The 24,739-nt window shown below is 38.6% G+C and overlaps 1 protein-coding gene across 4 annotated transcripts in view; it reads left to right on the forward strand.

The window, feature by feature from the left end:
* Positions 1–24,198, forward strand: part of ATP2B1 (ATPase plasma membrane Ca2+ transporting 1) — a 62,254-nt gene extending 38,056 nt beyond the window's left edge. For 2 of the 4 annotated variants that reach the window (XM_075058169.1, XM_075058168.1), the window contains exons 8-22: positions 859–1,020; positions 2,714–2,928; positions 4,048–4,290; positions 6,760–7,001; positions 9,803–10,040; positions 10,837–11,016; positions 11,100–11,187; positions 11,527–11,633; positions 13,518–13,709; positions 13,911–14,124; positions 14,255–14,466; positions 16,372–16,479; positions 18,392–18,574; positions 18,892–18,978; positions 23,212–24,198. In XM_075058169.1, the coding sequence (XP_074914270.1) occupies positions 859–1,020; positions 2,714–2,928; positions 4,048–4,290; positions 6,760–7,001; positions 9,803–10,040; positions 10,837–11,016; positions 11,100–11,187; positions 11,527–11,633; positions 13,518–13,709; positions 13,911–14,124; positions 14,255–14,466; positions 16,372–16,479; positions 18,392–18,574; positions 18,892–18,978; positions 23,212–23,523 (2,783 nt within the window). In that variant the 3' untranslated portion in view covers positions 23,524–24,198. Of the gene's footprint in view, positions 1–858; positions 1,021–2,713; positions 2,929–4,047; positions 4,291–6,759; positions 7,002–9,802; positions 10,041–10,836; positions 11,017–11,099; positions 11,188–11,526; positions 11,634–13,517; positions 13,710–13,910; positions 14,125–14,254; positions 14,467–16,371; positions 16,480–18,391; positions 18,575–18,891; positions 19,046–23,211 lie in introns of all 4 variants that reach the window. The other 2 variants (XM_075058171.1, XM_075058170.1) reach the window with 2 other exon arrangements.
* The last annotated feature ends 541 nt before the right edge of the window (positions 24,199–24,739 follow it).

A 24,739-nucleotide genomic window follows, 5' to 3' on the forward strand; every position in this document is an offset into this window, starting at 1 on the left:
AGTAAACTTTACCAATGATTTTCAAGCTGTCTTGTTGAGGCGGGTTAACCTTGTCCAGCTGCCAGATGCCCACCCAACTGCTCTCTTGTTCCCCCTCAGCAGGATGGGGCAGAAAATAGGATGAAAATCTTGTGGGTTGAGATAAGGACAGGGAGATCACTTAATTATCTTCATAGGCAAAACAGACTCAACTTGGGGGAAGATTAATTTATTACCAATTAAAAATAGAGTAGGATGGTGAGAAACAAAACCAACTAAAACCACCTTTCCCACCTCCCCCCCTTCCTTCCAGGCTCAGCTTCAGTCCTGACTCCTCTACCTCCTCCCTCTGAGGAGCACAGCGGGATTGGGGAATAGGATTTTTTGGTCAGTTCATAATATTTGTCTCTGCCGCTCCTTCGTCCTCACGCTCTTCCCCTGCTCCATCGTGGGGTCCCTCCCACGGGACACAGTCCTTCAGGAACAAACTGCAGAAGTGTGCAGCCCCCTCCCATGGGCCATAGCTCCTGCCCGGAGCCTTCACAGGCTTCAGCTTTCTTCAGGAGACATCCATGTGCTGTGCCATGGGGTCGTCCCCAGGCTGCAGGTGGAGATCTGCTCCACCGTGGTCCTCCCTGGGCTGCAGGGGGACAGCCTGCCTCACCGTGGTCTTCACCACAGGTTGCAGCTCCCCTGCTGCCAGCACCTGGGCACCTACACCCAATACACTTATTTAAACATTCACGTGTAGTATGGCATCTCTGGATACAAGGTACTACAGAGTACTGGTGTTTAGGGGAGCCTGGCGTTAAGCTTTTCAAGTGTCATTGATTCTGGGGACTCCCCAATGGCTAAACTTCATTTAATCTTAACTTCTAGCTAAAGCTCAGGATGGTGCAGCCATGGAAATGCAACCACTGAAGAGTGAGGATGGTGGGGATGGAGACGAGAAAGACAAGAAGAGAGCAAATTTGCCAAAGAAAGAAAAGTCGGTTCTTCAAGGCAAACTTACAAAGCTCGCAGTTCAGATTGGCAAAGCAGGTATGATGCATCAGTACCCTCCTTATGTTGATGCAACGTGTTTGAATAAAGTTGGAACATGCATGGTTTGTGAGGGGGTAAGTTAAGTAGCTAGCCTTGACCGGTTTGATTATTTTAAGTGCAAAATTCCAATGCGTGCAAGTATGCCTTTGTGCCTGAGTGTGCTCATGGCTTCTCAGACTGTGTCATGTGGATGGCTTTTATTTTTCCTTGATTTAAATAGATTCAGGCTTTAGAGTGTCAGGCTCTGGGAGAGCAAATTCCAACTTCAAACACTGGACAACTGTTATGAAAGATATTTTTAGATAAGATATGGTGTTTAGTGATGTACCTAGAGAACTATAAATTGAGTTAAGTCTGGAAAATGTGGTAGGGTTGACCAGGTTATCTCTGGTACTTCCAGAGGCTTAGGAATTTCCACTTAACATGCCTCACTGATACGTAACATTTTTATTGACTTTTCTACTATACTTTAGCTTCTGTTACTCTTCTATCAGCTAATACTCAGCTGTCTTGTCAAAACTTTTGGTAAACAGTTGCTTCTTGAAAGCAGACTAAAACAACAGTGAAGTTCAGTGTAAATTTTAGGCTACATCTAGTTATAACCTAGTATGTAGATAGCATACTATATCATACTAGGTATCATACTATCATCTCATTTGTAGAGGTTTAATTCAAATATTTCAGGATTTATTTTGGTCCATGTAGAAATGTTGAAAGATTTAGGCTAGAAGGGACTTCTAGAAGTCTTGTAGCCCAGCCCACAGCTCAAAAAGTGCTGACTTCAGCATCTGTGTCATAAGACAGTTACAGTGTGAGGACAAAGCTATTAAACTTTTAGCTTTAGCACTCCATAGTTATGTATAGCAATGTTATTTTTTTCAGAGAAACTTGTACTAACAAATGTTGAATAAAGCTTCCATGGTATGTTTAGTGTAAAATACTGTTGTTATTGAACAATTTTTTTCACATCTTTCATAAGTAAGAGGTCTTGCTTTCGTTTATGCACCATTTGACCCATTGTAATTCCCCACGCACCCTTAATGCTCATCTACATCATGCATGCATTTTTCTGTCCTGCTGCTTTGGGACAGTACACGTACTGCAGCGTCCTTCTGTAAAAGGCTGACACTTCAGTGACTTCTCTTCCTTTATTCCAGCCAGGTCCATTTTCCTTCAGTGGTGTCTTAAATTTGCCACTCAGCTTGCTCACAGCAGTTCTGATTTGTCTTCCCAGTTACTCCCAGTTCATTAACACTGTGCTTAGCTGCCATATTCAATCCCACCTTCAGCAGGAAGCAGGGTACAGGCTGTCAGCAGCTTTTTCTACTGAGTAAGTCAGTAGTACAGTCATTGAAGGCCTGCTGAATTATTTCAGTTCTTATTCTGCCTTAGTCAATTGACTTTACATATTGGTTTGCCCTATTCATAATTAGATCTACACTTTTCAATTAAATGGGAATTAAAATAAAAAATTTAGAAGTTTCTAGGTGAAATGCATGAGGGAGTACTTGCTTTGGAAGTTGGAACACCTTTGAGAACTACCTAAATGTTTCTGACTTGCCTGTTTAAAGTCTTAGTTAAGAACTATCTGCTATAAAGGCAGAAGTATTTGCACTTGATTTATCCACAGTCTGTATTGCCAAATACTTGAGATTAATTTCTGAAAACTGTTTGTTCTCTTTTTAACAAGGTTTGTTGATGTCTGCAATCACAGTCATTATCCTTGTGTTATATTTTGTAATTGATACCTTCTGGGTTCAGAAGAGACCTTGGCTTGCTGAATGTACACCAATTTATATTCAGTATTTTGTGAAGTTCTTCATTATTGGAGTTACAGTCTTGGTGGTGGCAGTACCAGAAGGTCTTCCACTTGCAGTCACTATATCTCTGGCTTACTCTGTTAAGGTAAGTGGATAGATGGGGAACAGATTTTAAAGGCGGGTGGGCATACTCATCAGCTGTAAAATCTCAGTTGAGATATGTTGTGTGACATATATGTAACAGACTGGGGAGAAGCCCTTCCTGCCACAGTATTTTTCTTAGTCTCTGAATACACACTAACTCGAACAGTGAGCAGTGACAGCCTGTTGTCACCAACTAAAGATGAAAGGGTTTAGCTCATAACATTGTAGCATTTGCTTGTTATAAATAGATGTGTTAGAGTTTGCAAATAACGAACTCTTCCGTAAACCTGAACTTCTACCTAACTGGTGTGTTAAGCAACTACCACAAAAGTTTCCAGATTGATTCTCCTTGAGGGCTGATTATTGTAGAACATATAGCTTCCTATTTATTACACAGCATGTTTTTTTAACTCATGCTCTTTGTTCTCTTAATTTTCTTATTGCTTCAGCATGCTGGGACTGGTTATTGATCTGAAAATCTATTTGTAAAGACAATGGCTGTTTAGGTTGTTTTCTAAAACTTAATAACTTACAGCACTAACTGGTAGTGGCCTTAGGATTGTATCATTTGAAGTTACTCTGCCTCTTTGAGGTTAAAATACTATCCAAACCTGTTAAGTAAAGAATTTAAAGCAATATTTGACTTATGAAACTTGTGTAGTCCTCACTACCTTAGCTGAAACACTAGTTTCCCAGTTTGTATTTGATTTTAAGTCTGACTCTAGCATCTTTGAAATATATATCATCTGATGTTAACTGATCTTTCTTGTAAGCAGAAAGACTTTTTTTAATGTTGTGTCTGGTAAAGCTCAGCGTGTACCTCTCCTCTCTTTCAAAACATCACGATAAATCATTTGCTCGTAACAGTCTGAATAGTATCAGTAGTCAGTGTGACAGGCAGATACAGGAGATTAAGTATGTATTTATGAACCTTGTTCAAAATAAAGTTTCCTGTGACATAATAAACAATGTGGCAGCTACAAATTCTTCCTCTGTAAGATGCCAGATAAAGGCTGAATATCTTCTGAAACTGCTGTGTAAGACCGGACATCCTAAATTAGAATTTCTGAAATGTGATGTAATGGTCATGGATAGCTGTTGACTGCTTTTATTTCCCTAGAAAATGATGAAAGATAATAACTTGGTGAGACATCTGGATGCATGTGAAACAATGGGTAACGCAACAGCTATTTGCTCAGATAAAACGGGAACGTTGACCATGAACAGAATGACAGTGGTCCAAGCCTACATCAATGAAAAACATTATAAAAAAATTCCAGAACCAGAAGCTATTCCAGAAAAAACTATGGCTTACCTTGTGACAGGAATTTCTGTTAATTGTGCTTATACTTCCAAAATACTGGTAAGTGGATTTTTTCCATTTGAATCAAGATAACTCAACAACTTCCTCAAAAGATGCAAATTGTCTGGTGGCCACATGGTAGGCAGTTAAGTGTAAGTGTGTGGCAAAATGCAGTGTAAGGTATTTTGTACCTACTGTAAATTGCTCAAGCGTTCATTTGAGACTAAATTTCAAAAATAACTTATTTCAGTTAGAACTGATAATTTAGGTTTTGAACTGATAGTTCAAAGATACAATCTCAGGAAGATAACTTCCTTTAAGTTCACAGTTGTGTCTAAATTTATTTTTATAAGTGGGGCTGTTTACCTTACTTGAAGAGCATCTTGGCTCGATTTGAGTGCTACTTCAAAGTAAACATGCAAGAGTAGCATAACATTAGCTAGAATGCAATGAGAAAATAAATGCAAGTACAGATGAGGATTTTGATGGATTTTTATTCCAGATACTGTTGTATGAGTTTGTAGCCTTTAGAACTGTAACATCTTTCCTCATACCTTCTTTGAGACTTCCAAAATATTTTGAAATAAAAAGAATAATGGACTGTTATGCATTTTAAATACTGGGCTATTTAGCACTTCTCTGTGCATCATTTTCTGTAACTCCAAACATAGATTCCTTGCTGTAGTTATTCCAATGTGTTGCATAACTTATATTCTTTAAGGCAGTAAAAATAATAATTAGGATTTAGCTTTAAAAAATAAATAAATCAGCACTTCAAGATTTAATAGAAGCCTCCACTACAAATGCTTTGTAGAGGAATAGCAGTAAAACTTCAGTCCAAAAACTACTTTTCAGCCAACAAAGATGGTACCTCTGCAAGAATTTCCTCGATAGCAGTACTTGAGGTGGCACATCAAGATCACCAGCACTGATTTCTCTGAAACACTACTAATGAGTTATAGTATGTGAGGAGTTTCACAGTCTATTTTCTAAAGAACTTTTTATAGAAATAAAAAAAAGTAGCTCCATGTAAACTGACCAGGTCCCTTACTACTACAATTTTGATCAAATTGCTTCCAATGCAGGCAGAATGAGTCTGTTTTACAGAATCTCAGAGGGCATAAAGGGACCTCTTGAGATCCTCTGGTCCACCCCCCCTGCTCAAAGCAGGGTCAGCCAGAGCACATTGCTCAGGGCTATGTCCAGCCAGGGTTTAAGAATCTCAAAGGATGGAGACTCTGCAAATTCTGGGCAACCTGGTCAAGTAGTTGACCACCCTTACAGTGAAAAGGTGTTTCCTTCTGTTCAAATGGAATTTCCAGAGTTTCGGTTTTTAGCCATTGCTGCTTGTCCTCTCACTGGGCACCACTAAGAAGTGTGGCTTGGCGTTCTGTACCATTGCTCCACCGCCTGCCCCATTCGGGCATTTAATACATACTGATAAGTTTCTCCCCACAGAGCTTTCTCTTCTCTAGGCTGCCCAGTCCCGGCTTTCTCAGCCTCTCTTCATGTCAGGTGCTCCAGTCCCTTTATCATCTTTGTGGTGTCCCTTTATCATCTTGGTGGCCCGTGGCTGGATTTGCTCCTGGATGCCCATGTCTCTTGTACTGGGAAGCCCAGAACTGGACATCTGAAACTGCACATTAAAGTGAATATTTTGAAAGTGTGAATATTCAGAACAGCCAAATCCAAGATCTTCCAGCTCTGAATGATGAAAATGGATCACTGACTTCTGATCAATATAGTTCACCTGTAGCTGCTTGAGGCACATCAGGCTGAGTTAAGGGCTTCTGCCTTTTTTGCTACAGACTACATTGCAATATTATAGCTATATAAGCTCAGAAAAATCTTGAGAGAAATACTCCTTTACTTATAGCACTAGTACGTGCATATTCCACATTGCTGAAATAAGAAACTTGTCCTGGTATTGAAGGGTTGGAAACTTGTTTCTGAATTCTTTCCAGTTAAATAGGCCATGGCCTGGAAAACGGAACTTCTAGTGAGACTTAAGAAGCTTAAAGACTTAGTTTGTTCAGTAGAAGGCTAACAGGTGATGTGATCGTAGTCTAAGTCATTGAGGAAGAGTTATTACAGGAGAGGATACTTTAATTTAGCAGAAATAATGCCATTTAGCTTGCTTTAAATCAGTTTAAATAAACTTGTCTGTACTTTTAAAATGCAAAATAATTATTCAGGGACTGCACTCAATTGGTCAGATAAATATTTCAAACAATGGAAAATGCCTTTTAGAAAGGTCATGTTGGGTTTTGATACAACTTAATGGGTGATTTTTGAGTCTGAGAAGGCGACTGAAAGATCCTAAATAGGTACAGAAGTTGTTACTTACAAAAGCCAGCAGTATGAATTTGGCTCATGACTCATAGGAATTTGTAGAGTAATCATTGTGAAAGTGAAACTTCCCCATCCCAGAGCTAAGCTTGGCCTTAGCTTCCTTGTTTTCTAAATGCTGAACTTTAGTGGTTCGTGAGTTAACCTCCTAATCAGTGAAGGTTCTTGTGTTTCTTGCAGCCTCCTGAAAAAGAAGGTGGCCTACCACGTCATGTTGGAAATAAAACTGAATGTGCCTTGCTGGGATTGCTCTTGGATTTAAAACGTGATTATCAGGACGTAAGAAATGAGATACCAGAAGAGGATTTGTACAAAGTGTACACCTTCAACTCTGTTAGAAAATCTATGAGTACCGTGTTAAAAAACTCCGATGGCAGTTTCCGGATATTCAGTAAAGGTGCCTCTGAGATAGTTCTTAAAAAGTAAGAACAACTACTATTGTAATTCAGCACTTAAATTTGGCTAAATGTTGTGATAGGTGAGGAGACTGAAGTGCTAAACAACATTGTGCCATAATCTGTGATATATTTCTGTCCCCTTTTCACCAACAAGAGCAGCAGTCCTATACTCTTGTGATGCAGCCAGCTTCCCAGCTTGCCTCCCTCAATTGTTTGACTTTCTAGAGTAAGATGGGCAATTAACATTTCAGTTACTTTAATTCCCACACCCCAGCCCCGCCCTCCAAAAAAGAGTTGGTTGTGATTAATTTCAACTTGCAAACTCTGCTCTGACACAGGAAAGCATCTATGAATTGATCTATTCTCTAGTTAAGCTATTTGATGGTTTAGGTGTGGTTGGTCAAAATGGGCACCCATCTTCCAGTAATGTCCCACCAGGTGATATGCCTAAATTCCAGGAAGGACCTGCCTTTGAAAAGTGATTACTTTTTAGCTTCAAAAGACTGTGCAAGTTGGTGTCCAAGTTGATCATTTTAACAGGAGCTTGAACTTGGCCCATGGAGAAACTTGAGGGTTTTTAATGTGACAAAGGAAATTGCTTCCTTATCCACCTGCCCATCTATAGAGGATTTATTAGAATGAGATTAGACTGTAAGCGGGAGATTAGTCACCACTGGGACAAACCTTTAGGTGTAAAGAAGGCTGTGGTAACTCCTAACTAGGTGAGGAGAGAAGTCAAGCATGTATGTGTCATGTTCTCTAGGAACAGCAGTGGTAGCCAGTCTGGTTTTGGTTCTAATGTCAGACTATTTCTAGTCCGAGTAGTGCATAGATAATGTTCATCAGTTCAGTTTACCTTTTTGCTCACTACTAGCCCCCCAAATTATTATCTAGGAAAGTACTAATGCACTAAAGAAAAAAAAAAAGATGAAATCTTCCTTCTCCTCAACTTAGTGCTGACAACAAAGGGTCAATTGTTAAAGGACTCTTGTTCCTTTTGATACAGAACTTAGATTTAGATGCCATTTTTTTCAGAGCTAGATTTTAAGCCAAGTCTCGTCAGTGAACAAGTATGCCTATATTTGCATTACTTCTACCTTCAGAAGTATTTTGTACCTTATTATCTTGTTGAGCAATTGAACTGTAGAAGTTACTGGAACTCATTCAGCCCAGACTCATGTGGTCCACTTGGCTTCATAACTGAGATAAGAAAATAAATAATAAGGGCATTTGGCAAAGAATAAGAAAGCCTAGACTGATTTGGATACTATTGGAATAGTTGTAATTCCAAAACTATCTCAGAGTATGCACCGACTAGGAAAAAGTCTCGGCGTCATAAGCCACTTTCCTTAGCCACTACCTATGCAGTGCCAGAAATTAATCTCAGAGCCTGTAACCTGTTTTGTCAGTTGTGCTGCTCAGTCTTTGTTATAACATGTATGACTATTCTTGAGCACTGAAAGCTTAAACATGAATATTTATAAGACACAAACAAGTCACTAATAAGTATAGAAGAAATGCAGTAAAATTTTTCAAGCAGAGCAGTTTTATTCTTCTTTCCTTGCCATCAAGTCAAATGTTTGAAGTGAGTTTCAATGAAATCTTTGCATAAAGCTTACTGGCTTCCATTTAAGTCATTTTTGAATGCTTTGAATTTATCACAAGCCCTATGATTGCAGGTAACACAAGATATCCTTAGTGGTTGCTGACATTTGAAAAGATAACCAAAATCAGGAAATTCAGATAGACTTCAAATTTCAGCTGTGATGAATACTATGAAGCTTTAAGGGACTGCTTCCTTTCCATTGCCTGGCTGAAGTGGAAACTTTTTTATATGTATTGCAACTGGGAATTCCCTAAACCCTTGGACTAAACACTTAAATGTAGCAGTAGTCATCTTAGCAGATCTGCCAGGTCTGAACTTGATATTTTAAAGAGAGTCATAAATTCTTATATTTTCTTCAGTGCCACTTTAGTACTAATTTGTAAAACAAATGCTTATGGCATTGCTTTATGGAAAAACTTTGCTAAGATGAACAAGACTAAATTTATTGTTCAAAATATTTGGTAGCATTATATTCATGGCATCAATATTGGTTAATTATGTATGCCGTCTAGGAAAGCAGTGTCATCTTTGGCATGAAGAAACATAACTAAAAGAGCATGTGTTGCAATGCTAGAGTACATTGTGTTGAATCTAATCTCTTATACAAACATTTAAATCCAATTTAAGTATTTGTTTTTATTTTAATACTTTACATTAAGAACTCTATTGCTCTCTGAATTTTCTGGACTTAGATTGGGGCGGGGTGGAATGGATGACAAGCCTTACTACTTTAAAGTATAGCAGTACCAGAGTTTGCTTTTAGTGCCATAAGTTGCAGCTGTTTAAGCACCACGTGCATGTTCTGGCAGCATACCGTACTTCTGAGACTTGTATAACTGTTAACAAGGTGGGATTATTTTGTTGAACTTGAAACCGGACTGACTCAACCAGCACAGACACCAGTCTGTTTACATGCAGTGGAGAAATGGATACTTCTAGGAGGTAACTAATGTTCGTGTCCTACATTCATTGGGCACTATGTTCATCCTAGGATGACGGGCTCAGTTAACTTTCTACAGCTAGTATGTTTTGCAATTGGGAAGAGATTAAGTGTACATGGAGGAGGTTACCTTAGAGGTGCTGCTACTGGCTTTTTTTTTGCGTGTGTGGGTCTAGTGAAAACAAACCTTCTGGAAACTTACTGGATTTTACTGATGAGCCATTGAATGGGCTGAACTTCTGGTTAAAATTTGATAACTCTTTAAACTTTCCTTTTCAGGTGCTTCAAAATACTGAGTGCTAATGGAGAACCAAAGGTGTTTAGACCTAGGGACCGCGACGATATCGTGAAAACTGTAATTGAGCCAATGGCTTCTGAAGGGCTCAGAACCATCTGCCTGGCGTTCAGAGACTTCCCAGCAGGGGAACCTGAGCCGGAATGGGACAATGAAAATGATATTGTTACTGGTCTGACGTGCATTGCTGTTGTTGGGATTGAAGATCCTGTGAGACCTGAGGTAGGGTCACTGACTAAACTGCAGTGATTCTGTTACAGTGGATCTTGATTCTTGTTCTTGTTCATCATGCAGAAAGTACAAGAAACTGAATTGCTATTGTATGCCTTAAGCATAGTTGATGAATGAAAATCTATTTTATTGGGGGGGAGAGTTAATGGTGCTGTAAAAGCAGATTAAAACTTCTTAAGGTCATTTATGCTGTGTTACTGAAGCTCTGTACAAACTAATGACTTAAGGCGCTTACTGTGCAGGGTCTCAGTAGATGGAACTTGTCATTTTTTTACCACTTGGAATATTAGGAGTATTGTTTAGGATAATATTAGCCATTGTGCTTGTTGCCAGCTTCTTATAGGGAATGGTGGAGAGGAGGGTTTGTCACCTGAGGACTGAGGGAAGGAGTCCAGCTTGCAGTTGAGGTCTAAGGAGGGCTGTATTTTTCAATAGTGAAAGCTTTTACACCACATGTAAGTGGAACTCCAGTCTGACCTGCGCTATCATCACTTCACACTGAAAGTCATGGGTGTAGTAGTAGAGTGTGAGCTGTAGTTTATTTCACATAATCATAAATAAGAAGCCAGTACTCAGTACCTTTGAATACTACAGCCTACGGAGGATTTTTGTGGTATTTTTGAATACTGCAGTATTTGAAAAATGAAGCGTGGGGGATGGCGGGACACAGACGGACATGACTTAACAACAACAAAGCCTCTTTGCCAGAATTCTCATGTGTGTGTTTTGCAGGAAAAGAATCGTACACAGTCTTGAGGTGTTTGGTTGTTTTTTTTTTTCCTTATAGGTACCTGATGCAATAAAAAAGTGTCAACGTGCAGGCATAACTGTACGTATGGTCACTGGCGATAACATTAACACTGCTCGTGCTATTGCATTAAAATGTGGTATTCTGAATCCTGGCGAAGACTTCTTGTGTTTAGAGGGCAAAGACTTTAACAGGAGAATACGCAATGAAAAAGGAGAGGTAAGCATACTGACTATGTAAAGTAGATCAGCAGATATTCTAGGTCTCCTAACTGTAAAATATAACCAGTGCTCTTTTTGCAGATAGAGCAAGAGCGAATAGATAAAATTTGGCCAAAGCTTCGTGTTCTTGCAAGATCTTCTCCCACTGACAAACACACTCTAGTAAAAGGTAAGTAAAAACTGAGCTTCTAAGTAAGCTAGGTTGTTGGTTTTTTTCTGCTCCTAGAGAAAAATCTAGGACTGAGTAGTGGGTAATACCTATGAGGATGTCTTCATTTGCCAACTGGGTTTTTTTTTGGGGGGGGGGGGGGGGGGTGGTTTTGTTGGGGTTTTTTGTTTTGGTTTGGTTTCCCCTGCTTGGAAATGGAGCCAAGTAGAACTATCTGTTGTGAATTTTGTTTTAATTTTTTTTTTATGACTGAGGAAGACAAAAACTGGGTTTCTTTTGCAGGTTTAATGTGCTGTGTTGTCAATTTTGAACTGTAACACAGATATCATTTTATTTTAGGTATAATTGACAGCACTGTCTTTGAACAGAGGCAGGTTGTAGCAGTAACTGGTGATGGTACCAATGACGGTCCAGCTCTGAAGAAGGCAGATGTTGGATTTGCTATGGTATGATTTTTTTCTTTAATCTTCAGTATTTTGGAGACCTATTTTGATAAAATAACTTATCACTTAAGAATATTAAACAACCTTGCTTGTTTCATGAGCCTAATATACAACTAAGTTAATGGAGTCAACATCTCTCTCACTTAATACCAATTACTTTTTCCTCCTTCCTTAGTCTTCCATGTTTTTATTTGATGGAAAATGTCCTTGTGGCATTTGCCATTGAATAGAACTTCAACACAGATCCCCAGTTACTTGTAAATCAAAACCTTTTTACACAAAGGCTTGTTGCAAAATGTAGGAACAGAATTACTGATACTGAAGATTTCTGAAGTGAGATCTGTTCAACATAAGGCAAGATGACTTTAGGTGGTAAATAGCATGCTATGTTGATTTTGAGTAAAGCTTATATGCAATATGGAATGAGCTTATTCATCTGTTCTCCATGAAACGATGCATAGGAACAGGGAGATTATAATAAGAGAGACTGCCAGTTAATGTTTAAAATGGCTTCGGAGGCTATACTAGGGGACACCTCTAGTACAACTGAAGTAACAGCATTTAATGGGAATCTAGGATCTGCATTTGTCTGGATGGTTCCTTGGATTACTTGGTGTTCTCAGTTTAAATTCTCAACTACCCTTTCAAATGGTTAGCCAAACCAAGTCTTGGCTTTAAGTGCTAATACTAGACAGACTCATGCCTTAAGTATGCAGGCTTCAGCTTTCTCTTGTCTCTTTCAAAACACTGATATAGATTCCTCCTCAGCCTTAAGCTGAAAAGGTACAGTTTGGTGCTAAGCATTTGAAAGAAAAAAAAAAAAATGAAGACCACACTCCTCCTACACCACATGCAGATGCACTGACTCAGATGCTAATCTTGAAGGAAAAAATGGGAAGAGCTTTTGTCATTCTCAAGGAGCATTTTCCAAAAGCATAACTTACAAATTTGACAGCTACACATGAAATGTTCTCTAGACTGTAACAGTCTTGTTTTAACGAGTATCTGTTTTCTGCTGTTGTATAGCTGCTGTAGTTGGTGTTATCAGGGGCAGATTTATTTTTATCTTCCAGAACTTAAATGTTTCCTGCAGTTGCTGTCTATGTTCATCTGTGCAAGAAACTAATTTCTCTAACTTCTTATCTAAATAGCACTTATAATATACCACCTACTACGTGATATTTAAAGGTACCTTTTAAGGTATACACATACTGTGCAGGTGACTCATTTCCTTGGCAAAATAATGCATCAAGAATAAGGATCATTAAATTTGCTCTTGAGTTAGTGTTTTTGAAATGCTGAAAGCAAAATAAGTATTTTGGAAGTAGGTGTTACACAGACCTCAGATTAACTGTTTGGATACTGTAGGAGACTACAGGTGCTTAAAACTTAAGAATGTCATATTACATATTCTACTGTTCAATGTCAATGCTCTTCTGCAAAAGGTTTTTGGTAATGTGTATCGTTCTACTGTGTTATGAACACATGCATTGCGCTGCTGCGGGAACCCATATAGCAAAGGCTTAGGACATAGACTAACCTGTAGGTACTGCACCATCTGGTGGCCTTTAACTTGAACAGGGTTCAGTAACATTTCTTTGGTGGGAGAACTTACACAGTCTTTATTGTCTTAATTGAGGATTTTTATTAAGGTCTTTATTTTAAAGGCAACATTACCTTTTTTGTTGTTGTTGTTTATATTTTTCCCATGCTTGAGTAGAACTTGCAAGCGAAACTTGATTCAGTAGAACTTTAGGTGCTTACATTAAAATGGTCCTTCAGGCATGGTACATCAAAGTCAGTGCTGACCAAGGATGTACTAATAGCTTCTATTACATAAGTCAGTGTGTCCTGTTATATTTCATAGTGGTTTTCTTTTTCTACCAGGGTATTGCTGGAACAGACGTAGCTAAAGAAGCTTCTGACATTATCCTTACAGACGACAACTTCACAAGTATTGTTAAAGCAGTTATGTGGGGACGAAATGTGTATGACAGCATCTCCAAATTTCTTCAGTTCCAGCTTACTGTCAATGTAGTAGCAGTAATTGTTGCTTTTACAGGAGCATGCATAACACAAGTACGTACTGGTGGTGGATTGTTTCAGCTAATAAAGGTTGAAAATGTCGTGACTGATTAACTCTTGAATTCAAACTTCCAGTTAAATACTAGTCCAAAGAACATAATGCTCTTCAGAACATGCCCATGTTGTGTAATAAATGCCTTTAATAGCTGCAGTTTGTTCACTTATATTGGAGGGTTTATGTATCTATCTTTATAGGATTCTCCGCTTAAAGCTGTGCAGATGCTGTGGGTAAATCTCATAATGGACACATTAGCTTCTCTTGCCCTGGCAACAGAACCACCCACTGAAGCTCTTCTGTTGCGAAAGCCTTATGGTAGAAACAAACCTTTGATTTCTCGTACAATGATGAAGAACATTTTGGGTCATGCGTTCTACCAACTCGTAGTGGTCTTCACGCTCCTGTTTGCTGGTAAGAACACTGAGGCTTTACAAAGTTTTTCTAAATGTTGTACCAAGATGTGATCTTCTAACTAGTTTTTTGTTGTAGTGTATATGTAAAGACACCAATTAAGCTTCTGATAAATGCCTTCTATACACAGGTGAGAAAATTTTTGATATCGATAGTGGAAGAAATGCACCTCTGCATGCTCCTCCTTCAGAGCATTATACTATTGTATTTAACACATTTGTGATGATGCAGCTTTTTAATGAAATTAATGCCCGAAAAATTCATGGTGAAAGAAACGTTTTTGAAGGAATCTTTAACAACGCTATCTTCTGTTCTATTGTTCTGGGGACATTTGTTGTGCAGGTAAGAAAATTCTTGGAGGGTGGGGGGAAAATGCACTTAGTACACTGATGTACTTGCTTACCTTGGAAATGCTAATCAGGTAGTGCCAGGCATCTCATTTCTGCAATGTGGAAAAACCTTCAGTGTCAAACACGCTATAAATGACTTGGAAGTGCTGCTTGACAGGGTTTTCAGGTAAGACCTCTTTGAAATTGGTAAAATTGGAATGTAGAAGTACTTGTATTTTACCTTTTGAATTTTCTAGTCCTTCAATTTGATCTTAGTGTTCTAGTCTCATAACAAAATGTGAAGTTGTATGTTCCCTCCCAAGTCGGAACCCTTCCTCATAGTATGTGCCTGTGCCTCTGAAGGAGAGCCCATTTAAACAATTACCAAAAAAGTTACAATGTCTCATATCTTCTTAATGCGATTAGGACATGAATAAAGTTTAGAAACTTAAGTATCAGTTTTTATATTCCTGATGCATAGACCAGTTATTTGTGTTGGTATATATTTTACAGTTATCTGTATATAGATGCTGCTGTTTTAGGTGAAAAACACTGATGTCTAGGGACCTTCTGTTGGTGCATCTAGGCAGATTTGTAAAAGCTAGATAGTTACCTCAGTATATGCTAACAAATGAAATGATCTGAAATTGATTGGGTTAACACACTGGTGTTGAGAAACACCGAGTCAAAATTTAATCTAAAGGAAATGGTTTACATGAAATAGTTTTACCTTCTAAATGGCCTTAGTTTTAATTCATCACAAGAAATAACTAACAAATCAGTAAACTACTTTCTTTTCAGAACTCTTTCATTTTGACTTAAGTTATTTTGGACTTAAGATATAACCTATGCCTTAAGCTTCTCCTTAGACTCGGGATTCTGTGAAGTTGACCACATTCATAGTGGTTCGAGCAATGCAAATGTATGCACCTCTGCTTCACGTAAAGTTAGTTCACTTATTCTCCCAGGTTTAGGGTCTTTTAGATGACACTTCTTCAGAAGCTACTGTTATTTTTAGGGTTGCATATGCAGCAGACCGACTGTTGTGCAACAAAGCCAAATATGTAGAAATTACTCCTGACTGCAACTGTGTTCCCTTTATAAACTCGGCGGACTGAATGCCTTCCCAAATAAGTAACTCCTGGGTTGTCATCTCAGTGTTTTATTCTGTGTTAATAAAAGAAGATACCCTTGGGCTTTTCAGCTGTCAGGTGTCCTACTTAATGGTCAATACTGTCTCCTTTTCACACCTGCCCTGCTACTTGAATTGTTGATTCTCCAGGGCAGACTTTCATGCATATAATTCCTATGCAGAGGGATACCTTGCTCATTAGGGCCTGTACAGCTTGTTGTAATAGGTAAGTCAGTAGGAGCTCATTTAATTCAGCTTTTGAGCTCTCTGCCTCCTCCCCCCAAGACTTACTACATAGGTGTTACACTGTCATGATTTAAGTCTTGACATTTAACAGTGGTGGGATACGTAGTAATATTCTGTTGAATTATTTCTGAAATGTTTCATGTCTTGTTGATCTATGACTTAATAGAAGTTGATTAATAAACTTTGTTCTGAGATGGGTGCTCATATGATAAATAATCGCTGTAAACTTGGAGCATCAAATACATGCTGTAATTGTGAAATGAAGGGAAAGAACTGCAAACAAACTGAAGGAGTCAACAGGTTTTTGAGAGTGTGACATTCAAAGAATAAATAGGTAGTTCTTGAAATGCTGAAAGCCATAAGAAGATGACTTAGTCTTGGAAACTTGCTCAAACTGCTGAGACAGTGGAGGTGTGTGCTTAGTAAGATGGGAAATGCTATGTTCTAATGCAGAGTTGTCTGTAGTGATCTTGAAGCATTAGGGCATTTTCTAGTAACAGGTCACTGATACATGTTGTTTAACGATGTTGCTCTTCACAGATAATTATTGTGCAGTTTGGTGGGAAGCCTTTCAGTTGCTCAGAACTCTCGATTGAACAGTGGCTGTGGTCCATTTTCCTGGGCATGGGAACACTACTCTGGGGCCAGGTAAACTAGCTTTTTCAAAATGCTAAATATCTACTTGCATCAGAATACTTTATGCAGAAAATACAAATACAATAACTTTAGCATTCAGATCTTTCAAGTGGACTATACTTATATATGGAGATTAACAGTAGGTACTGATTAAAACTGACTAGCTCAATAGCTAGAAAGTCCTTAGTTGGATATTCCTTACTCTGACTTGGTCCATTAGTTACATTTCATAACTAGATGCTATGGCTGGTTTATGTTTAGTAAGTTAACTAGAAGCAGGCATAGGTACCTTTTAAATATGAAATTATCTTTAGCCAGATAAGTACTAGAAGAAGTTCTGTAAGAATACGGATGCAATGAACATGTTAATGTTGAAATATAATTACCTTAGTGTTGAATGGCTTTCTTGAAAAATCAGAATTGTTAAACTTGGTAGTATTTTCTTGATTTAAAAACTTCCTGGAGTAGCAAGAAATGCAGCGAAACTCAAAACAACTTTCTCTTTAATCTTCATTTGCATAATTATGAAATAATTGGAAAGTTCTCCCATCTATTGAGCTATTGCATTTTGATTTTTATCCCCCCCCCCCCCCCCCCCTTAAGGTTTCAATACTATTGCATGCACAACAGTGCTTGTAAGCAGCAAGCTTATTTACATGAAACTTTCGAGCTATGGAGTTTTCCATTATTTAATGACATAGTTGTCTAAACTTTTCATACCACATGAAGAGTTTTCCATTGCAGTTTCTTTCCTTCTGTTTTGTAAAAGACACTTCAGGTTTCAGTATAAAATTGGTAGGGTGAATTTTAGTTGTAAATATACATAGATGCATATTCTCGAAGTGGGTATAAGCTTTTTAATAAGGTTGTCTGGAAAATTAATTATTTAAAAAAAATCAAATAGAGTCACTCTGAGGTTGGAAGTAGACTAGAAGAGAATCGAGATGGCTTGAAATACCTTTGACCCAAAGTGTCCTGCAAGGGCAAAGCTTCCCTGCTGCAGTTCATGCTGCTTTAGCATCTCATTAAAGTCAAAGAGCTTTTGACTTCCTGAGAATAGTAGAAACTGAAGTGTGATCTGGGAGCATTCACAGTAGCAATTTCAGCATAAAGGGCTGTTTATCTTGCTTTTGGAGCAGTCTTTTTCCTCTGCAGCTGCTGAAGTGGTCTTCTAGGTTTGTGATGATCAAGGAAAGCAGTCTTGGAACTGATCTGGAGCTGCTAGATGGGACGTATCAAACGATGACTCCCCTTAACTACATAGTTCACCAGAATAGCCCTGAAGGTGGGGATGAAAAGGAAAGCTGGAACAGCCATATGTAGCTTTTGTTTAGCTTAAGATAGATGAACTACTGTACACCAAGTAGCAAAGTAACAGTCTGGGCTGAGGGTTTTGGAAACATCACTGGTCTTGCAAATGGATTGATACCTTCCAGGTCACGAAAGAATGCATGTCTGTTCTGTACTTCTGAATTAACTGTGGCTGCTTTAATTAAATGATGTGGTTCTCACTTGAGGTAATACGTCATGCTTGTCAAACTGAGGGAACTCTGAAAGCTCTAGATACAAGCACAGTCTACAGAATTAATGGCTCTTGTAGCTTCGGTACCGCTCCTTCCTGGCATAGTCAAGTAAACTATAAGTGGAGTTCTTTTGCCCTGGCAAGGGTGTTTTGTTTTCTAGGTTTGTAGTCCAAGTTGAATTTCCACACCTCAGATAGGGTGGTAAGGATATTCACAGCTTTGCAGCTATTCAGCTGGAGTGATTGCTCTACATTGGTGCACTCATCTCATTTACATAATTATTTTTTCAACTTTGCTATTCGTATGCAGGATATTATGTTAAGCCTTAAGCCTGGTATTACATTTATTATTTTTTTTAAAAAAAAGAATAATCCTGATTCATATTTTTCATTCACCGTTAGTTGATTTCAACAATTCCAACCAGCCGTCTGAAATTCCTTAAAGAAGCTGGTCATGGAACACAAAAGGAAGAGATTCCTGAAGAAGAACTAGCAGAAGATGTAGAGGAGATCGATCATGCCGAGAGAGAATTACGTCGCGGTCAGATCTTGTGGTTTAGGGGCCTAAACAGGATACAAACTCAGGTATGGTCTTGAAAAAGGTAGGACGCAGTGGGTGTTATGAGGGAAATCTCTCCATCTCCAGTCCTTTGACTAAGGTGGCAGTTCTAACTGGTGTGGCTGAGGCTGTCAAAAGGGGGTATGGCTGGATGTGTAATCCCTCAGGGTCCTCTGTTTTCTTCAGCTCTAAATGCAAGCAACTCTTGCCTGTGTATCTGCTCTATAAAAAAAAAAAGTGCCTTTTTTTCTTTACTCTTTGTGTGTTATAGATGGGATGGTCCTTTCTCTTGTTCTCTCTCTCTCTTGCTGAGCAAGCTGTCACAATCTCTGATTCCTTGCAGATGGATGTAGTGAATGCTTTCCAGAGTGGAAGTACCATTCAGGGGGCTCTAAGGCGGCAACCCTCCATCGCCAGCCAGCACCATGATGTAACAAATATTTCTACCCCTACACATGTAGTGTTTTCCTCTACTACTGCTTCTACTACTGTGGGGTGTGAGTGTGTGTTCCTAAAGTGCATGAAATTAACATTTCCTAATTCACGTACCTAACGTTTCTCATTTTCTCCTTAGTACTTAAAATCATCGTTCAGGCTTTTATAGAGCTCTTCCACAAAGTGGAGTCCTCAAGACTTTTTTTTCTTAGAGGGCTGAGAACAGGTGGAACAGTTTCAACAAAAGACCTTAATGTGAAAGCTGTGAGCCTGCACATCCTGTGCCTTCATCCATTCGTGTACAGAGGGATGTTTAAGATAAAACGGGAAAACTGTTGTAAATTTTCGAGTATATGCCTCTCAGGGTGACTTACATTGAATAAGTGAATTAACTGTATAATCATGGACCCAGGTCGACAAAAATAGATGTCTTGCACTGCAGCACAAATGATACTTAAGGTAAACAAGCTGACGGGAAAGCAAATGGTATGTTAAAAATATGAATGTAGTTAGAACATAGAGCACTAAATGCATTTTCTTTGTAGCCTGTAAGGAACTTCTGAATCTCGGCTTTTGTTGGACTTTTTTTACTGAATAACACAACTTTCTCAACATCAGGATTCAGGTGGCGAAACAAGGCTTCTAAAACGCGTACAAGTCAGAAGAAACATTCAATTAGCTAATATAAAAAGGAAAACAAAGGTTTAAGCATTGAATGGTGAAACTTTCATTCAAATCTGAAGGGTTTTTTTTCCTCTCTAGGTTCTTCTGGCAACAGTTCATAAGCCATCAGTGAAAGTAAAGTTTGTCTCGCCTTAATTCTGCCCTTTTTATATTGTGCTCTAAGTGGCATTTCAGTTTCAGCCTTCCTCTCTGTAGAGTCTAGAGACTTAATCACTCGTGTATGTAGGCTTAAATTCTGGACCCTGGAGATGCATAACAGTTGTAGTTGAATACTGATAGCTAATATCTATTGTTGAAAGAGTTTTCCATCTTAATTATATATTACATGTTTCACTTCCTTCTCTAACTTCCTAGACACTGGTTAAATAATTGGTTTTTTACAATAACTCTGAGAGGGCTGCTTTTCCCCTGCTACTTTTTAAATTTTCAGATTACCAGATGGATGAAGACCCTTAATTTCAGGAGCTGTCTTAAATGAAATATTCTCTTCTGATTTTTTTTTTTTTTTTTTGGCTTGGCCAGAATTCCTGTGTGAGCTTGCACAAGTATTTAGCCCTGTACTTGTTCTCCATTGGTGAGACAGGTATTTCCCTACCTTGCAGTAGTATTGAGAAGCTCGGCTCACAAATTCGCGTGCCTCAAGAACAAGAAATGAAAAGTAGATTTAACAGTAAGGATGCACAGGATTGCATCTCCTAGTTAAAATGCTAATTGGTAACCTGTATCCCTAACTACACTCAAGAACGTTAATTAGACATTCAGAATTCTCTAGAGAGCAACTTCATGCCATGCTGCCATTTCAGCAGAATCTAATGGGCGCTGCAGCATCTCATTGCATCAAATGACCAATGCAGACATGGAGCTACAATAGCAGAGAACGAGTTTTTGATCCTCACTAAGTAGTACAGCCTTCTGCTACACCCTCCAGGAGAACAACTTTTGATAACCAATATGTATTAATGGGAAGCAGATGTGTTATTTCATTGTGTCTCTCTTTCAGAGCTGTTTGTTGGAAAATAGTTCAGCTGTTCCTATGAAGTGAGGTTACAACTCTTAAGCAGCCATCTGGCTAGGAGGATTTGGAGTGCTTACTGCATTCCTTGCTATTCTGGTACTAATATGAGGAAGGCCTGTTGACAGTATAAATTACACGTAACAAATTGTCTTGTTTGCTCCTCACTTATGCAATTTATTTATAGTTGCCTCTCTCGTCTAATTATCTTGAGTAGTTGAAAATAAAACCATCAAAACGCTAGATTTTCCCTTTTTTAAGTTATACTTAAAATGCTGATAGTCTGAATTCTGCCTTCATAGCCGGGCTCTTTGAGGGTCTTGGGTTCATAGGAGCGTCTAGACTACTTGTTTAGTATGCATTCTGCATGGGAATCAAGCCTTTATTGTGGGTATGCTTATATTCCTATGATAATTACAGCTGTCCTGTGAAGCCAAAAATTGTTTTCCATTACCGCTTATGTTCTAACTCACCATCTGTAAGCAATGAAAAACCAGTCCCACGAGGCAGTCATATTCCATTTTGCCACATAAATCAGTGGCACAGTGGGATGCAACATGCCAAATAAAGGCATCGCAAACTTTCAGTCTAGCATTGTCACCACCGATTTTCTTGGTAAGTGCCAAGACAGTTTAGGCAGCTTGCTGGACTCGTTTAAAGCCCATGTAACATGCCAAGTCCGTAACAGCGTGCTCAATTTTTTCATGTGATGAACAGTAAAGTACTAGCTGCTGTTGTAGTCTTTTACTTCTCAAGCACATTCACGCTCTTCCCTGTCCTCCCTTTATCAGCAGTCAGGTCCTTCCCCTTGCGTGCGTGTCCCCCCACTCCCCCCATTTCCATGGTTAATGGGGCTTAGCTGTGTACCTGCAGTATAAAAATGGGGACATGATAGCTTTTGAGTAAAATTCTTTGTGCAAGTGCTCTGAGGGGGTAGGGGTGGGGGAGCAATGCTATTTCTAGAGGTCGAGGAACACAGTCAGGACTTTATCACGTGCAGTGGTTCTGCGGTAACAAATCTGATAATGCGTTGCTTTGGGGGAGCCCTTCTCTGTGTTTAGAGTGAGGTGGTTTGGTGTATTTTAGCTGTTTCAGAGTCTGTGCTCTTGATCTGCTTGACCTTCCAGCTTCATTCCTTCACCTAGAAGTTGCTTTATTTTTACTATCAAGGAACTCTACGGAAGCACTAGTCATGACTTATTTCTCAGCTTGAAACAAGTCATCTTGGATGTGCTAAAAAATTTTTTTTAAAATTGAACTTACTGTTTGTAACAGTAAGCTCTTGTTTACTACAGAGTTGCTCTGCTGCTTACTACACAACAGAGGAGCTTTGGGATTGAAACTGCTTTGCTGGAGACTTACTCAGAGTAGAGGTGTTGAGAATTGAATAGGGACCTAACAGAAGGGTGAAACTGTGTCTTGACGAAAGTGTTGGACAAAGGGGTCACTGACTTCTGCCTAACCCTATTTGTTTTATCAGTTCAAGAACAAATCCTGAATTTGTGTAGTTGATCAGGGAAACGTGTGGGGCATGGGAGGAGAAGGGGGTGCGGGCGGGTGGTTTCATCATTCAAATTACAACGTGGAAAGCTTAAATTCAAGGCAACCTGAACATGCACAACTTGCAAAATGAAGCTGTACTTTATCTAATTTCACTCTGAAATGTTTATTTTTGAATTCTATAAACTTAGCTTTCTGATTTGAAAAATGTTAGTTAAACGATGAAAGGACTTGAAATAATACTCAGCCTGGGAATTTTGTCCATGAATTCAATGTAAATTGAAGACTCAAGCAAAGGCTGATCACCTGCTTTTCTCATACTTTGTGCTACTTGAATAGTCTCTTCAAAGTTACAACCTGTCGTGGCTACTTAATTGTACAATACAGTATTAAATTTCCTAGTTCTGGTCTTAAGTTTCCAAAGCACTATTCAGTAAGGAACTTTCTCTAGTGTGGTAAATGGGTATATACTCGAATATTTACAGCTGTTACAGTGGTATCCTTTTTTGCATGACTCTCTGTAAATGTCCAGTCATTGTGACATTGGCTTACACTTGCTTGGCTTTTTCATAGTCAGTTGACATCCTAATTCCTAGCATGAGAATTAGTAACCCTTTTATCCTCTAACTTATTTTCAGCCTCTCCCCCCCTTCTCCCACCCCCCACCTCCCCCAAGTATTCAATAAAGCCCTCACTGAGATTTATTTAATATGTGAATAAGTAAATAATTGTTGGCCTCACTTCTGAAAAATGCTTAGCCCATGTTAAATAATCGAACCATTCTAGTGCCACGTCTGAATTTTTAGGCCCTTCAGCTTTTTGCAGTACTTTTACAATTTTTATTCCTACTGTGTAGACTGGCAGTGCTCTACTGAAACGCTCTTCATTTTTTACAGTTTATTGCAAGTTCCACTGCATCACATACAAATTCGATTCACTCATGTCTAGCTGTTTGTGGATTCAAACTCATAAGAACCATGCCATTACCGGTAAATCTGCAGCATTTTAACAACCTTTTTTCTTTGTTTACAGATCCGAGTGGTGAATGCATTTCGTAGCTCCTTGTACGAGGGGCTAGAGAAACCTGAGACACGAAGTTCAATTCACAATTTTATGACGCATCCTGAGTTTAGAATAGAAGACTCCGAGCCTCATATTCCCCTTATTGATGATACTGATGCTGAAGACGATGCTCCAACAAAACGCAACTCTACTCCCCCACCCTCTCCCAATAAAAATAACAATGCGGTTGACAGTGGAATTCACCTTACAACAGACATGAACAAGTCTGCTACCTCTTCATCCCCAGGGAGCCCGCTACATAGTTTGGAAACATCACTCTGATTGTAAGCTGAATGTTAACACACTAGCTGCATTGTAAAGAAATTGAAACTGGGTCTCTTCACACATTATGATGGACAAGATGATATTCTTGTCTTGGACTTCAACAGAAGACACACTTGTACGAATGTAGATTTATTTTTTTAAAAAAAAAAGCTTTCTGCCAGACTGGAGGGTGCTTTTCTGGGGGTGGGAGTAATAATGAACTCTGACAGATAAACAGTAACTCAGCATAAGTGACCTGTGGATCATCTGTTGTACTTAAGAATGGTCCTGAACAGTGTGTTAGCAGAGCTTTAGTTTATCATGATCCTTTTCTGAGGGGAAGGCTGGGAAGGGCAAGGAGGCCCTGGATCGTTGAATTGATACTTTAATTTCTGCTGTTGGCTGTTAATAATTTGGATTATTTATGTTTATAAATGATACAGATCTGTTTACAAGGTTTGTAGATACTTTTTTTGTTCCTGTTCATAGATGGGAAGCTTCCTTATAAATGATGCAGAGAAAAAAAAAAAAAAACAACAAAAAAACTAGTCCTTCAAATACTGCTGTATTTTCAGGAAAAGGGTGTTTCTATTGAAACTGTACTAAATTTTGCCTGCAATTTACCTTGTTAAATATTGTAGATAAATTGCTAATACTAATAGCCAAATAGATAACACTAATGCTTTGTAAAAACATGAGCAGTGGTGTTCTAATGAAGTTATGGCCTCTGTCCTAATTAGTTTCTTAAATACATTTACTACTTAATGGTTTTGAAACAACTGTTTAATTTTTAAAAATTTTGAGAAACTTACTGAATAACTTTTGTTCAGAACTTAGTAGGATTGTTTAATGCAGGACATCAATATGTGATGGAACTTGCTTGAAATATTTCTGTTATCTCGGGCAAAATGGATTAAATCAAAATACATCAGAATCTTAGTCCTTTGTTTTTGTCTGAACATGTTAGTTTAGTGCTGTCTTGGTGAACTGTGAGTGGAACTGTGATTTTTTTTTTTTTCTTTTTTCTAATCTATAGAATCCTTCATGCAGCATGAGGGCTGTTGGCATTTTGAAAGGTTGTTAGTGGGTAGCATACATGTTCTCCTTTTTGTTTTTGAAACTTGTTTGTAAACATGAATAAATCTGCCCTTTTGTTAAAATAAAATTGCAGCAATGGTTTCTTACAGATTTTTTTCTCAGCTCCTTCACTGGAAACACTGAAAAGTACTCTTTT

Source organism: Buteo buteo, chromosome 26 (assembly GCF_964188355.1).
Source record: "Buteo buteo chromosome 26, bButBut1.hap1.1, whole genome shotgun sequence".
NCBI lineage: Eukaryota > Metazoa > Chordata > Aves > Accipitriformes > Accipitridae > Buteo > Buteo buteo.